This window comes from Cyprinus carpio, chromosome B19, assembly GCF_018340385.1.
Source record: "Cyprinus carpio isolate SPL01 chromosome B19, ASM1834038v1, whole genome shotgun sequence".
Taxonomy (NCBI): domain Eukaryota; kingdom Metazoa; phylum Chordata; class Actinopteri; order Cypriniformes; family Cyprinidae; genus Cyprinus; species Cyprinus carpio.
Window position 1 is genome coordinate 31,956,116 of NC_056615.1, and position 16,676 is coordinate 31,972,791.

Here is a 16,676-nt window from a genome sequence, read left to right on the forward strand (position 1 = left end):
TTGTGGCACTGCTGAGGTGGTATGGAAGCCCAGATTTCTTTGAGAGTGGCCTTTAGCTCATCTGCATTTTTTTGGTCTCTTGTTTCTCATTTTCCTCTCGACAATAGCCCATAGAGTCTCTATAGGGTTCAGGTCTGGTGAGTTTGCTGGCCAGTCAAGCACACCAACACCATGGTCATTTAAACAACTTTTGGTGCTTTTGGCAGTGTGGGCCAGTGTGGAAAATTAAATCAGCATCTTCAAAAAGCTGGTCAGCAGAAGGAAGCATGAAGTGCTCCAAAATTTCTTGGTAAACGGGTGCAGTGACTTTGGTTTTCAAAAAGCACAATGGACCAACACCGGCAGATGACATTGCACCCCAAATCATCACAGACTGTGGAAACTTAACACTGGACTTCAAGCAACTTGGGCTATGAGCTTCTCCACCCTTCCTCCAGACTCTATGACCTTGGTTTCCAAATGAAATACAAAACTTGCTCTCATCTGAAAAGAGGACTTTGGACCACTGGGCAACAGTCCGGTTCTTTTTCTCATTAGCCCAGGTAAGATGCCTCTGACATTGTCTGTGGTTCAGGAGTGGCATAACAAGAGGAATACGACAACTGTAGCCAAATTCCTTGACACGTCTGTGTGTGGTGGCTCTTGATGCCTTGACCCCAGCCTCAGTCCATTCCTTGTAAAGTTTACTCAAATTCTTGAATCGGTTTTGCTTGGTGATCCTCATAAGGCTGCGGTTCTCTCGGTTGGTTGTGCATCTTTTTCTTCCACACTTTTTCCTTCCACTCAACTTTCTGTTAACATGCATAGATACAGCACTCTGTGAACAGCCAGCTTCTTTGGCAATGAATGTTTGTGGCTTACCCTTCTTGTGAAGGGTGTCAATGAAGGCTCAGGAAACCTTTGCAGGTATTTTGAGTTCATTAGCTGATTGGCATGTCACCATATTCTAATTTGTTGAGATAGTGAATTGGTGGGTTTTTGTTAAATATGAGCCAAAAAGAATTAAACTACTTCAGTCTGTGTGCATTGAATTTATTTGAGTTAAATTGCTGAAATAAATTAACTTTTCCACGACATTCTAATTTATTGAGATGCACCTGTATATCATTTATCTTGTATAAGATGCATTTGGTTAGTTTCACTGCAGTATAGCACTTCTTTGTGTGTGATCATCTCTTAAGCATGCAAGCACGAGCAATACAAAAAACAATGCAGAACATTAATAACTATGACTGGGACTGTCATATACATAACATAATAATAAGAACACTATCATAATAAAACACTGTGAATTTTTTGAGTTTAGTTGCCTTTTTTCTTCACGTTGTTGCATGAAGAACATGTCCATAAAAGGAGTTCATTCAGAGCCCCGCAGACATGTTCATGTGCATTCAGGGCATTTTGTGCAGATAGCCTGTAAGTCGAAATATTAATGTTATGTTGTATAAATAACGAAGTGTATTCTATATGAGATAAATGATGAGTTAAATCCCATTGATTTAAAAACCTGCTATCAAATGCTTCAGTCTACTGGTCATCTTCAGCGCGTGCAGCTCAAAACAAAAATGCAGAACATAACTACTGTCATATACATAATGTTATAATGAGAGCACTATTGTAAAAAAAGTTGTGAATACTTAAGGTTTTGCTGATGTTTAATGTTAACCATCTTTTAATCAAAACATAAAAAATAATTTTTCTATCTGCGAAGTTACACATTTTCCCTGTTTGTTAATGTCAGTAATTATGACTGTTGAAAATTTGACTTGACTCTTGGTAATGTATTTTGCCCCCAGCCCCCAAACATATGATTCAAATATCAGTCGACTGTCGGTAAGATTTGAAAATTCTGATTAGTCTATGAAAATCCATAGTCAGGGACCCCTGAAAAAATTATAAAATTTTATAATAAATCTCTGAAAATCTAAATCTGGATTTGAACTTTTAATGTTATTATAACCTAAAGATGCTATGTCAGAGTTTGAAACAGAAAATAGTGGTTTTCATCTTGCTACTTTCTTGGTAAAGAAAACACATTTTTACTCAAATTAATCAAAAAGGATTTATAGCTTTTTTTGAACCAAACTATTTTTATGTATATATTCATGTCCCCTTCATACATATATATATATATATATATATATCTGAGCAGCCGCCGCTGGTGGAGGCTCGGCTTGTCCCCGTACAAAACCTGCAATTTATAAAACGGACAATGGGAAGGTGATAGTGGAAGATGAACTGTTAAATTTTATCGTGGTTAAAATGAAGACGTTAAGCCATGATGAGATTGTTTTGCTAGCAACTAATAACTTTTCATCTGAGTGGATAGAGGAGTCCAAGCGGCTTTTGTTTGATGTATGCCCGGATACCACGCTACGTTGTATCGGACACAAAGGTCCACAGAAGGACGTGAATAATATCAAGGCCTGTTTGAAGGTTTTAAATGAGTGTGGTGAGAATATTCCGCGGTTTGTTTCACATTATTTGGATGAACTGCCACCTGTGGGATTTGGCCATATGGATGCCTCGGCGTTGCTTAGCCGAATGGAGCAGCTGAACCAAGAAGTTTCTGGCCTGAGGAGGGCATTGCAAATACAGGCAGAAGTGGGTGAAAACTTGGGGACAATTGTTGCGACCATGGATCGCCGAGTGACAGCGGTGGAAACGCACTGCACATCGGGTTATGATATAGGGGCTAATGGCACCGTATGTGAAGGGATGTCGGGGCGTGCAGGCCCTGATCGACAGGAGGAGTTAACAACGTCTTGTCACCTGGGTCTGGATACTGAGATCGCCAGTAGCTCATGTGGGGGGGTGAAGGGACTGGAGGGTTCCGCTCAACAGCAGGAGCTCCTGGATGTAGCAGTAACATCGCCACGATCACAAATACAGTCCTCACAGTGGAGTGTTGTTGTTTGTTTTGGTCGCAAAAAGTCAGGGTCCCTTAAAGTAACTGTGCCACGGAAATCCCACAACAAGCAAAGTCACCTTAAACGTGGGCAGAGGAATGTGGGAATAATTGGTACCGGTACTGAGAGCAACATTGGAGTGGTGAAAACAAAGTTGGTGAATGTGTTTGCCACTAGGTTTTCTCCCACGCTGGATGCCGACACGCTACGTGGATATTTATCTGAGAAACTGGAGAATGGAATAGTGACGTGTCGGAAGATCGAGACGGTCCATAGCAGGTATGGCTCGTTTCATATTACTGCTGAATGTAACAATGTTGCCTGATATATACAATCCAAAACTCTGGCCCGACGGGACTTATGTTCGCCGCTATTATGAGGCCCGTGGCTCCAAAGTCTTGGGCAATGAGCGGGAGCTGGTGAACTGGATTGTCATGGTACACTTGTAGCTCCACACGGGAGTCAGTCTGCAGTTGCTGCTATGTAATTAATTCATCTACATGAACATTTGTGTTGCGTCTTATAATACGCGCGGACTGCGTGTTGGCCACAGTGATACTGATAAATCACGCCGTGTCGTTGTGGACAATTTGATGGAGAGATGTGACATTTTGTGTGTCCAGGAGACGTTCCTTGCTAAACAAGAACTGGATGGATTAAATTCCCTGCATAGTAACTTTCATGGAGCGGGTGAATCAACAACAGACTTAAGTGCTAAAGTTGTCCGGGGGAGAATTCCTGGGGGGGTTGCTACGTTGTGGAATAAAAAATATGATCAGCTGGTCAGTGTTATAAGATTGGGAGTTGATTGGGCCATTGGTATTGAGCTGTGTTGTAATGACAGGAAGATAATAATTTTTGAATGTTTATATGCCATATGAGTGCATATTTAATGAGGATGAGTACCTCAGTAGATTGGCATTCATTATGTCTTTTATTCAGGATAATTCATCCACCTGCATATATGTTTTAGGTGACATGAATGCTGACATTACTGATGAAAACTCTTCATTTGGTAATCATTTATTGCAGTTTTGTACAGACAGTGGATTAATTTTTATCTAGTAAGGTACTATTGCCAAATGATAGTTATACTTATATCAGTGAGGCCTGGCACTCTACTTCCTGGCTAGATCACTGCCTTTGTACAGTGGATGCCCATGACTCCATTGAGATAATGAAGATTGAGTATGATCTGGCTACTACGGACCATATACCTTTTTTCGTGGTGTTGAACACGGGCACTATACCGGTGTTGTTGCCTGTGGACAATGGCATTGATGTAGAGAAAATAAATTGGTCAAAAATTTCTAAGCAAGATCTTAATAGGTATGTTGATCATTCAGATGCTTTGTTGGCCAATATTGAGGTCCCAAATGATGCCTTATTGTGTCGGGATATGAATTGTAAGAATGTGCAACACTGTAAGGCTTTATGTTCTCTGTATGAAGCTATTGTGGAGTCTCTCAGTATTTCAAGTAGGCCTCTATATAAACCTAGGAAAAACTTGTGCATTGCTAAGCCAGGGTGGAAGGAATACGTAGAAGAGCTTCATGTAGAGGCCCGTAATGTTTTTAAAAAATGGGCTGAGTCAGGCAAAAGTAGGCATGGCCCCTTGTTTGAAACAAAAAAAAGCACTAATGCCAGATTTAAATGTGCACTTCGCTATATTAAAAGAAATGAAAACATTATGAGGTCTGATTCACTGGCTTGGAAGCTGCAAAATAATAATGTTAATGATTTCTGGAAAGAAATTAAAACTATTAATAATTGCAAAATATCTCTTCCGTCTAATATAGATGGTGTGAGTGGTCCTGATGAAATTTCACAGTTATGGCGGAAACATTATTGTGAACTACTAAACTGTGTAAAAAGTAATCTGTTTGTGGTGGATAATGTGGAGTATAATGATGATGTTGTTATTACTTCTTCTGAAATCCATGAAGCAATATTGAAGCTAAGGGATAATAAGGCATGTGGCCCGGACCATATTACAGCTGAACATCTTAAACTTGCCATTAAGAAACTGTGTCCTCTGGTGGCTATGTGCTACACAGGGTTTTTTGTTCATGGGGAGTTACCTGATTCTATGCTGTCTGTTGAGCTGGTACCTGTTATTAAGGATAAAGTGGGGAAGCTGAATAGCTCAGATAACTATAGGCCAATAGCTTTGGCCAGTGTTATGTCAAAAGTGCTGGAGACAGTTGTTCGGTGTAGACTTGAGAGGTACGTCCTGTCTATGGATAATCAATTTGGTTTTAAACGAAAGCATGGTACTGATTTATGTATTTTTGCACTAAAGGAAATTTTAGATAGATATAATAAACAAAATTCCACAATGTTCTTGTGCTTCATTGATGCCTCTAAAGCATTTGACCGTGTTAATCATCACAAATTGTTTTTAAAATTGATTAAAAGTGGGGTCCCTGGTTTTTTGATTAGAATCTTGGTCTATTGGTATTCTCATCAGACAATGAGAGTCAAATGGGGGAGGGTAACAACGGCTCCCTTTAAAGTGACCAATGGGGTTCGACAGGGTGGAATTCTGTCTCCTTTTCTTTTTAATGTGTATATGAATGATTTGTCTGTGATTTTAAATGCTTGTGGTACAGGTTGTAGGGTTGGTGACTCACTAATTAATCACCTTATGTACGCTGATGACTTGGTCATCTTTAGCCCATATAGTGCTGGTATACAACAGCTTTTGAGACTATGCACACAGTATGGTGTAGATTTTGATATAAAGTATAATCCAAAAAAAGAGTAAAATTATGACTATAAGAAGTAGAGATGATAAACATTCTCATTTTCCTGATTTTTATCTATCTGGTACTGTACTTGATGTATGCACAGATATTACATATCTTGGCCATATTATTGCAAATGACCTGTCTGATGACAAGGATATTTATAGGCAGCGTCGTAAGCTGTATGTGCAAGCGAACATGTTGTGTCGTAAGTTTAGTATGTGCTCTGTTCCTGTGAAGATTTCACTTTTTAGAACATACTGTACACCGTTGTATACTGCCTATCTTTGGTGCCGTTATAAGCAAGATAGCATTAGAAAGCTCACAGTGGCTTATAATGACAGCATGAGGCTGCTGCTAAGAGTTCCAAGAGACTCCAGTGCAAGCCATTTGTTTGTTAGTGCTGGGGTACCTACCTGTGCTGCAGTCTTGCGTAACTTAATGTTTAGATTTATGGGTAGGGTGTCTGAGTCAAAAAATGACCTAATTGCTGTGTTGGCTAACCCTAGACGAAGTTCTGTAAGATTTTCGTCCAGACTGTGGAACCATTGGTGTACATGTCTGTATGTTAGACACTGAACACTGTGGAGGGTCTATTTTTACTTCTTGTGTATTTTTTATTTTATTTTTTTCCCTATGTATGTGTTTTTGTATTGTACTATGGATCCCTCTGGGTCTGGAAATAAAGTTTATTATTTTTTTTTTTTTTTTTTTTTTTTTTTTTTTTTATTTTTTTTTTTTTTTTTTTTATATACAGGGTGCGATTAGCCGGGGGGGATGGGGGGGATTTCCCCCCGTCTGGTCTATGCATCCCTGCCTCTGCTGAATAACTTTTATCCCCGGTGGGGATAAAAACATCATGCAAACCCGCTCTGACGTCCCGCTCTGAATCAAATGATTCGCAATACACGCTTTGAAGTCCCGACCTGAATCAAATGATTCGCGATACACGCTCTGACGTCCGATCTGAATCAAATTATTCGCGATACACGCTCTGACGTCCGATCTGAATCAAATGATTCGCGATACGCGATCCGATTGGAGTGGTTCGAAACAGTGAATCAATTTGCGACGCAGTGGTTTAACTGATTCGGAGTTTCAAAAAGCTCCGTTGTGTTCTTTGCTCGCTTTCTCTATGTAATTTGTTGTTTGAATAACCGTGGACATTAAATCATTACAATTAATATGCCTACCGTAGGCTTACTATATTTTTATTAAACTGAGATCACACTAAATACAATTTCCGTCGTATTGAAAACATTTCATAAACATTTTCAAAAGCATCCCCCCCTCTGTTTTTTTTCACAAATCGCACCCTGTATATATATATATATATATATATATATATATATATATTAGTGGTGGGCATAGATTAATTTTTTTAATCTAGATTAATCTCACTGTAATCTTGGAATTAATCTAGATTAATCTAGATTAAAATGGCTCATTTGAATTCTGCCGAAGCCATTCAGAATATGTGTGCTACCCAAATATAGACTAAAAGTAAGCCAATTTCTTAAGCCAGGTGGCGGATTAGACCAGGGGCTCATCTCCTGTTTCCAAAATGCATCACAAACTGCTTGAGAAAGCTGTTCTACTATGATAATTGATGATGAAAATAAATTATGTTCAATAAGATGTACTTGTTAGTACTGATAGAGCTGTGCTGACGGGCTTGCCTCGGTTGCACTCACCCCCGATTTCCATGCATGTGTCAGCGGTGCGTTACGGCTCCGATGAGGTTTTGTTGCATCCTCCACGCGAGAGGCGGATCAGAAGCGCAGCGGTAGGATTCGCGAGACCACGTGATTTGCCTGTCCAACACTACAGTCTATGGTCCAACATTGTTTTTCTTGATTTTTGTGTGTTCTAATATGGTTGGCTGAATATTAATGTTTTTTTCTGTTTAATTCTGTTTATTCCACTCCTACAACTCCTGCAATTAAACTCCACAACACCTTTTGTAAAAAGGATCTTTGGTGTCATATTATATTGTGGGGTTTTTCAACTATGAGGATGCACCTCTCGTCATCTATTTCTGGCCTCCTAGCAAGAATATAGTAATGTGAAATACGATTGGGAGTCTGCACAGGGTGTTTATTTTGAAATGTACATGATTTGTTGACTTCAATTTTGTATTTACTATGTGGTTTGGACACGGGATGCGTCAAAAATAGACTAGGCCCCTATCTTTAAGAAGCAGGGCGGAGAGCAGCTTCTGGGATGCTTTTGAAAAGTGCCACGGCGCGACTGGTGTAAACACAAGCTTTGACTAGAGTGGCCGCGATCAGCTCCGGTAGCCGCGTCGGAGCCGTAACGCGCCGCAGACGTGTGCAGTGGAAATCAGGGGTCGAGGTTTCCATTGGGAAGCTTCTTTAAAAAAAAATCCCTGAAACCCGGCGGCTTCATGGCTGCATCCATGTTAGCACGTCACGTTTGAGGTTGTAATTTCACAGTAGGCATACACACAGGTTCGAAGACTCGTTCTCGCCCCCTACAGTGCAATTCGGCTAGGTATACATCCACGCTAAACTATCACGGTGAAAGTCATCATAGCTTGCGTAGTATAGACCCAGCTCCCAACCCAACTTTGAGAATAGATTAACGGCGATATTTTTTTTATCGCCCGGTAAGAGTCTCACGTTAATGCAGCACGTTAACGCCGAAAACGGCCCACCACTAATATATATATATATATATATATATATATATGTTGTAACAAAGGGAGTCTGATGACAAAGTGTGGATCCAATGGCAGGCTTTATTTAAAAAAGCGTGGTCAAACAGGCAGAGTCAAAAATAACAGAAAACAAGGCAAAAGCGTAATCCACAATGACTGTGTGTGTGTGTGTGTGCTATTCTTATAGTCCTACTAATATGATGCAGCTGTGAACTGGTAATAAGTGCTGATGAGTCTGGGCAAAGATTTTGAGTTAAAATTTTGATTGACACTTTTCTAAGTTTTCTGTGGTTCGCTGGAGTCCCAAAGCATTAGAAATGGCTTTATAACCCTTTCCAGACTGATACATGTCAACTTTTTTGTTTCTTGTGTGTTCTTGAATTTCTTTAGATCACAGCAATATGTGTTTCTCTTTAATCATGCTTCACTTTGTCAGACAGGTTATGTTTAAGGGATTTCTTGATTCAACATGTCTGGTAGTAATTAGGCTTGAGTTTGGCTAGTGTAATTAAACTCAGCTTTCAAAAATAATGTGGTTAATAACAGTTCTTTTATGATTTAACAGGAGGGGGAAATTAATTTTTTACATAGGGCTAGGTAGGTCTGCAGATCTGATTATTTTAAGTGTGAAAAATATGCACAAAAAAAAGGAAGGGACAAAAACATTTTTCACGGCACTGTATACAAGAATTAGGGAGAATCAATAAATTATGAATAACTTATTGTCATAAATAAGTTTGCCACTTTACCAAAATGCTGTAACTGAAAACAAACCCAAGCACATGTCATTATACCTCAATATCACTGCAAAAAAAAAAAAAAAAAAATCATTTTAACAACTAATATATGTTTATCCAAGTTTATCTGCATACATACTATACACTCAAATAAAACAATATTTACTATAGCAACTCTCATCTGGTTGGTCATTTGACTAATTTATTTAATAATGGACTGGTAAATACTCAATCTATTTCACTAGGAAACAAGATTAATTGTTTGAGACCATGCTACTAGTCATAAAAACACATTAGTTAGAGCTCTGTTCTGATGTTTATTTAGTGTATAAACCCAAAATTGAATATGATTGCCAAGACTCTCAAGTTCTGCTACTTCTCTTTTTCTTAGGTTCAACTCAATCCCAACTGTGACTTATGCATTTTCCTCATAAACATGTTACAAAGCATGTTGCCTGATGAGATAAATAAAGTAAGAACTCTTCTGTTAGAAATCTAGTTCACATTTTAAGAAGTGATCATTTAATTATCAGCAAAATACCTGAATATAAACTGTTCCTGGGTTATTTTCCATTTTGCTTGTCTGACTTGTAGGAGGCTATAGTGAACCTTCTGGACGAATTTTGTGACTATTTTCCTTCATCATATAAGGAAACATGTAAAAACTTCATAGAAATGTTCGGAAAGCAGCTGGTTGATCTGCTGTTGTCCCACCTCTCTCCAAATGCCATATGCTCTGCGCTGCGCCTGTGCCACATCTCGGAGATTCCACTGTCACGTGAGTAGCATGAATGACAGAAGAGCAAAACAATCTTCCTTCCTGTATCTCAAACAGTACAGCATGTCGTTAGCAACCCCAAGGTCATTCGAAAAGCAATAACTGAAATCTGAAATAAAAATGTGTACCTTGAATGCAATACAAGTCGTTTTAGATAGAAGCATCTGCCAAATGCATAAAAATCTAAATTATAAAGGCAATTTGTAAAAAAAAATTACATGTTGGTGAATTAGTTGCTAGTTCATATGAATTTGTGCAAACACATTTATATGTTTTCTGCCTATACTTCATTGACAGTTAGGTTTAGAGGGTGAAGGTTCATGCTTTTTTCCCCTAAAAATTTAATGTTTTCATATAAATCACAGCATACAAATGAATACTAAACCACCACCTTGTAAAATAGTTGCATTTTCTCATAAGATCGAGGTGTTTAGTGAGCACAGTCTTATCACAGAAAAAATAGCTTTAAAGGGGTCCTATTATGCTCTTTTACAAAGTCTTGATTTTGTTTTGGGGGTGTATTAGAACAGGCTGTCTTACTAGGTTGTTCGAAAAACATGTTTTTCACATATTTTACATTATTACAACACCTCTCTCCCCAGTCTGGCATGAACGGCTGGAATAGTTCCTGCATCAAATGAAGACCCGCCTTCTGAAATACTAAATGCACTGTGATTGGTTAGCTGCGCCAGTCTGTATTGTGATTGGTTAACCGGGCCGGTGTGTGTTGTGATTGACAGCACTCGGTGCCTGGTCGGGCACATAGCTGCCTGCGGTGAGCTTCAGTGCAAATATTGCGTCAAAATCAAAAATAAACCCGGATGATCGTAACCACTCTAAGCTCATCTGTCTTGGGAAAGCTAGCACGTCTCCGACATAGTGATAACACTCGTTGGCCTTCTCTAATGCAACTCAACCAGGTCTCATCCCATTCGTCAATCTTTATGATATCACAAATCCCGGAAAATATGCATTGTAGTCCAAATGGGTCGTTCGTTGTAGTTTCTGAAAAGTGATTTCTGTTAAATAAAATATCCCCTTTTGAATTGGACTTTGAACTTTGTAACTTTGCAGATCTTTTTTTTATGCTCAAACAGCAACATTACAGACTAACTAAAGTTAAAAAAGTGAAAAATCATAATTACACCCCTTTAAAACTTTGGCAATCAATACAAATCTGGATGTTTACAAAATATGACATCACCTACAGTAATTTTATATTTAATTTTTTTGCGTACTTACTGGACATTTGTTTTGAAGTAGGCAAATCACTCTCACATGGACTGTAAAAACATGCACTGGTAACACTTTATGGTAAGGATACATGAATTACCATGAATTCATGCATAAATTAATGTGTGTGAATTATGCATTACTTCATGCATTAATATCTCATGAATTATCAGGAACTAACATGAGTTCAAAGTCTTTCACTCATGACCTTGTGGAAGAACAACACCTTAATTAAGAAATTAAGAAAGGTGAATACATCATCATGATTTATAATTTATAATGCATGATCATGATGTTTTCAAGGTCTTTAATGTCCATTGTGGATAAAGATATGCTTGTGGTACATGATTCAAAAAAGCATTATTTCATGAATGTAAGACTACTTGAATTATTAAAGGAATATTCAAAAACCTACATTACCTAGAACATTATATCAATTAATGTGAGAACTAATGTTTTTCTTCAAATATGATATGATATGAGTTATCAAGCATGTTCATATCTTCGTTATTGTAGCCTGCAGGTAAATGGACAGACCCCAACATTGGCCAATCACAGCACATAGTATGTGGATTCTTTTAACACCCAAATACAGTAGTGATCATTAAAAGGGTCATATGATGTTGCCAAAAAAAAACATTATTTTGTGTATTTGTGTAATTAAATGTGTTTTTTGTGGTTTAAGGGTCATACTGTGATGCCGTGTGTCCCGGAGTGCCATGACAAAAACATTAAAACCCATTACAAACAAGGCATTTTTTGCATCCAGTGGGGATATAATTACAGATTATAATGACTTATACTGTCTTTTTACACGTTGGGTTGCATAACCCGCCGCATAAACATAAAACCATGTCTGCATTTGTGATCTGAGAACAACAAACTCTACACTGCTTAAAACCTGCGTTTGAATCATGAGTGGCAAATTATTTAAATATGTAAACATACTTACAGGCTGTGATTTAGAACAGCCGGCATTGTAGTCTTCTCTCACAGCATCAGGAAACAGTCCTTCATAAATGTGTTGCACACATCTGAATATTTGGTTTGAACTATTGTGGAATAGTGTTGTAAATTCAGTTTAACCACTTATTTCTAGTTTTGTCCTCTTTTGGAAGGCCAAACTAAGTAGTTTCACTTTCACAGCGTCACACACGGCCGGCTTGAGTGAGTGGCGGTGGACGGGACTCCGCTTCGTCCACGGTGAAAGCCGATCTGGTAATCCTCAACGCCAAGTTGATGCCTTTCCTCAGCAGCCAGCACGGATCAGCTCTAGGCATGACCAGGCGGATATCATCCTCTTTTGGAAGGCCAAACAAATTAGTTCCGATTTCACAACGAAATACACAGCATCTCCACAACATGGCGGCAGTATCAGCGAGAATTAAAGTTACGCCTTCTTTCTTTGCGTGAACATTTGGGCGGTGTTATGTAAATATTCCCACATCATTACGTAAACAAGGGGGGTTGTTAGAATGAGCCGTTTTAGGGGGGTGTGGTTGACTCTCAACTTTGATAAAGAATATCTCTTTGGATTTGAAACTTTAGTCTTTGCAACTTTACAGATCTTCTTTATGCACCAAGAACTTGTAACACTCCAAAGAGAAAGGAAAAATTTTAATCTTATTATATGACCCCTTTAACTGAGCATTAACTTCTCATGACTTCAAACTGTTTTGTGATTTGAGTATTTTGTCATGTCATTACATTGTTTAGAGCATAAGAAAAAAAATTGAAAAATATGATTTTTGAAAAATGATATTTTATTATGTCTTGTCCTAGAGGACTTTGGGACTTTAAAAAGTCCTGTTAAAAAAAAAAAAAAAAAAATCCTTTGGGGGTGGGAGTGTTGTGGTCCTGTAGCTAAATTTACGTAATGATTACACAATTTTTCAAATTTTTCCTTCTTGAGCTTAAAATTGTGAAATTTTGGTCAATATTGATAATGGAACAATATTTTACTAAATGTGTTTTTGTGCCGAAACCTTGCCTGGTTTAGGCCTGCCATGGATAAATAATGATGACAATAAAACCACCAGTAGGTGGCAGCAAGTCCCTGTTTTGATAAATGATTTATTGAATCAGTCAAATCAAACAATTCGTTCAAATCAGCTGATTCAATTAGAAATTAAACAAGCCTGTGTGCTGCGTCCCGATGTGCAAACTATTCCATCCTAAATTCTATGTGCTATAAGTCATTTTCAATACTATTTAGGCAGATAAGGTGGGTAGTCCTAGTTGATAATCCACATTGGGACACAGGGAAAGTGTCCATCTGAATGGACGGAGAGTTGAATCACTGGCTCACTCGATTAATTAAAAAACTGATTAAATCAAAGAACGAAACACTGTTTTGCTATGCACTGTTGTATAAAATTAATAGCACATTTGTGCTCACGCATGTACTGATATTCAGAAAAGTACATTGCTTGTGGAATGAATTTTAAAAACATAAAAACTCATACATGGGTATTGTTTCTTTAATTGCTTGAATTATAAGGTTATTTTACCTGTATTCTAACAGGCTTCATTGCGCAGTGAATGTTTTTGGATATTCAAGACGGTTTTTGTTTGGTTTTTGCAAGGTCGATGACTCGATAATGTCAGCTCTCCTATCGTCTCTCAGTCCCTCACAGTTAGACTTACAGCACAATAACATTGTCAGGGGAATCTTTAAATTTTAATGAAGGAAAAATCCTACCTTTTCTGTTGTCTTCTTTTTAAAGAAATTCAAAAGTTGTTCTAGAACCATTTTGCGCGAAAAATGATGAAAACTTGCTTATGCTTGTGCACAACTAGTTACAGAACTGGGTTCTGTTTGGCCAATCACCATTACTCGTGAAATATCTTAAGTTAAAAAAAATATATCTTAAAGTTAATACACATTATTAATCTGAAGGGTATGGTTGGGGAGTGGTGGTTTTACTGAGGGGATGCTTTTTGTCATTTTTTTCTACCAGTGGGATTCCATCCCCCGCATACCCCCTCAGTTCAAGCCCTGTATAAAGATTCTTAACTATGTTATGAAAGATATTTTTAAAAAACATATAAACCTTTAAAAAATCTATAAACTTTTTTCTAATTTGCATATTAATGTGTTTTTGGTGCAAAATAGAATGAACAAATAAGTGAAATAATGAGTGTAATAATTAGCAAGATTTTCATAATAGTATTTAATAGGAATATTGATATAAGAAAAAAAAATCTCTATTCATTTGTTGTCAAGTCAAGTCATCTTTATTTATATAGCGCTTTAAACAAAAAAGATTGCGTCAAAGCAACTGAACAACATTAATTAGGAAAACAGTGTCAATAATGCAAAATGACAGTTAAAGGCAGTTCATCACTGAATTCAGTGATGTCATCATGCAGCTCAGTTCAGTTTAAATCAGCGGTTCTCAATTCCAGTCCTCGCGACCCACTGCTCTGCACATGTTTGTGTGTCTCTCTTATCACTTCAGACGTTTGTTCTATTCAAACGTAAGTGCCCTGCGAAGTGGGCATCGCAGGATATTCCGCCATGATTCCAGTTCGTAGCGAACGTATATGTTCCATTCATAGTGCATTAAAGTGTGTGAGACGTGAATTTATATTGTATTTATTTACCGAGGTATATGTTTTCACACTTGTCCGTGTGTGAAGACGTTGCGCAGCGCAAATCCGTGAATGAATATTCCGAAGTGAAGTAAACTTCAACAGATTACCCCTGCTCAGGGGGCAGGTAGCAATGAACACTGTGTAGGGACCATGTCAATGGGAACACAGTTCATGCACGGAGCTCACTTCTAACGAGCTGATTATCTGAATCAGGTGTGTTAATAAAGAGAGACATAAAAAATGTGCAGAGCAGTGGGTCGCGAGGACTGGAATTGAGAACCGCTGGTTTAAATAGTATCTGTGCAATAATTTGCAATCAAGTCAACGATATCGCTGTAAATGAAGTGTCCCCAGGTAAGCAAGCCAGAGACGACAGCGGCAAGGAACCAAAATTCCATCGGTGACAGAATGGAGAAAAAACCTTGGGAGAAAACCAGGCTCAGTTGGGGGGGGCAGTTCTCCTCTGACCGGACGAAACCAGCAGTTTCAATTCCAGGCTGCAGCAAAGTAAGATTGTGCAGAAGAATCATCTGTTTCCTGTGGTCTTGTCCCGGTGGTCGTCTGAGACAAGGTCTTTAAAGGGGATCTGTCTCTGGGGCTCTAGTCCTGGTCTCCGCTGTCTTTCAGGGCTGTAGAGGTCCTTTCTAGGTTCTGATCCACCATCTGGTCTGGATACATACTGGATCCGGGTGACTGCAGTGACCCTCTGACTTGGATGCAGACTGGATCTGGTGGCTACGGTGACCTCGGAATAAGGAGAGAAACAGACTAATATGAGCGTAGATGCCATTCTTCTAACAATGTAGCAAGTACATCGGGTGTTATGGGAAGTGTTCCCGGTTCCGGTTTACCTAATTAATGCAGCCTAAAAATCCTTTAATGGATTTGCATATTAGAAGTGTATTAGTATGTTATGTGTAAGCCAGGTTAAAGAGATGGGTCTTTAATCTAGATTTAAACTGCAAGAATGCCAGAGTTTTGAGAACGGAGCGGACGTGGAGGACTATAATGTAACAAGAGCTCGTTCAAATACTGAGGTGCTAAACCATTCAGGGCTTTATAAGTAATAAGCAAGATTTTAAAATCTATACAATGTTTGATAGGGAGCCAGTGCAGTGTTGACAGGACCGGGCTAATATGATCATACTTCCTGGTTCTAGTAAGAACTCTGGCTGCTGCATTTTGGACTAACTGGAGTTTGTTTACTAAGCGTGCAGAACAACCACCCAATAGAGCATTACAATAGTCTAACCTTGAGGTCATAAACGCATGGATTAACATTTCTGCATTTGACATTGAGAGCATAGGCCGTAATTTAGATATATTTTTGAGATGGAAAAATGCAGTTTTACAAATGCTAGAAACGTGGCTTTCTAAGGAAAGGTTGCTATCAAATAGCACACCTAGGTTCCTAACTGATGACGAAGAATTGACAGAGCAGCCATCAAAGCTTAGAGAGCGTTCTAGGTCATTACATGCAGAGCTTTTAGGCCCTATAATTAACACCTCTGTTTTTTTTCAGAATTCTAGCAGTAAGAAATTACTTGTCATCCAGTTTTTTATATCGACTATGCATTCCGTTAGTTTTTCAAATTGGTATGTTTCGACGGGCCACGAAGAAATATAGAGCTGAGTATCATTAGCATAACAGTGAAAGCTAACACCGTGTTTCCTGATGATATCTCCCAAGGGTAACATGTAAAGCGTGAAGAGTAACGGCCCTAGTACTGAGCCTTGCGGTACTCCATACTGCACTTGTGATCGATATGATACCTCTTCATTCACTGCTACGAATTGATGGCGGTCATATAAGTACGATTTAAAACCATGCTAATGCACTTCCATTAATGCCAACAAAGTGTTCTAGTCTATGCAAAAGAATGGTGTGGTCAATAGTGTCGAACGCAGCACTAAGATCCAATAGCACTAATAGAGAGATACAACCACGATCAGATGATAAGAGCAGGTCATTTGTAACTCTAAGGAGAGCAGTCT

General features: G+C 38.5%; 1 protein-coding gene across 1 annotated transcript in view; it reads left to right on the forward strand.

Annotated features, from left to right (window-relative positions):
- The window catches only part of LOC109089494 (prosaposin-like), a 141,915-nt gene that overhangs the window by 97,603 nt on the left and 27,636 nt on the right, over positions 1–16,676 (forward strand). The window contains exons 9-10 of the mRNA XM_042746020.1: positions 9,465–9,545; positions 9,668–9,851. Coding sequence (XP_042601954.1) covers positions 9,465–9,545; positions 9,668–9,851 — 265 coding nt within the window. The remainder of the gene's footprint in view (positions 1–9,464; positions 9,546–9,667; positions 9,852–16,676) is intronic.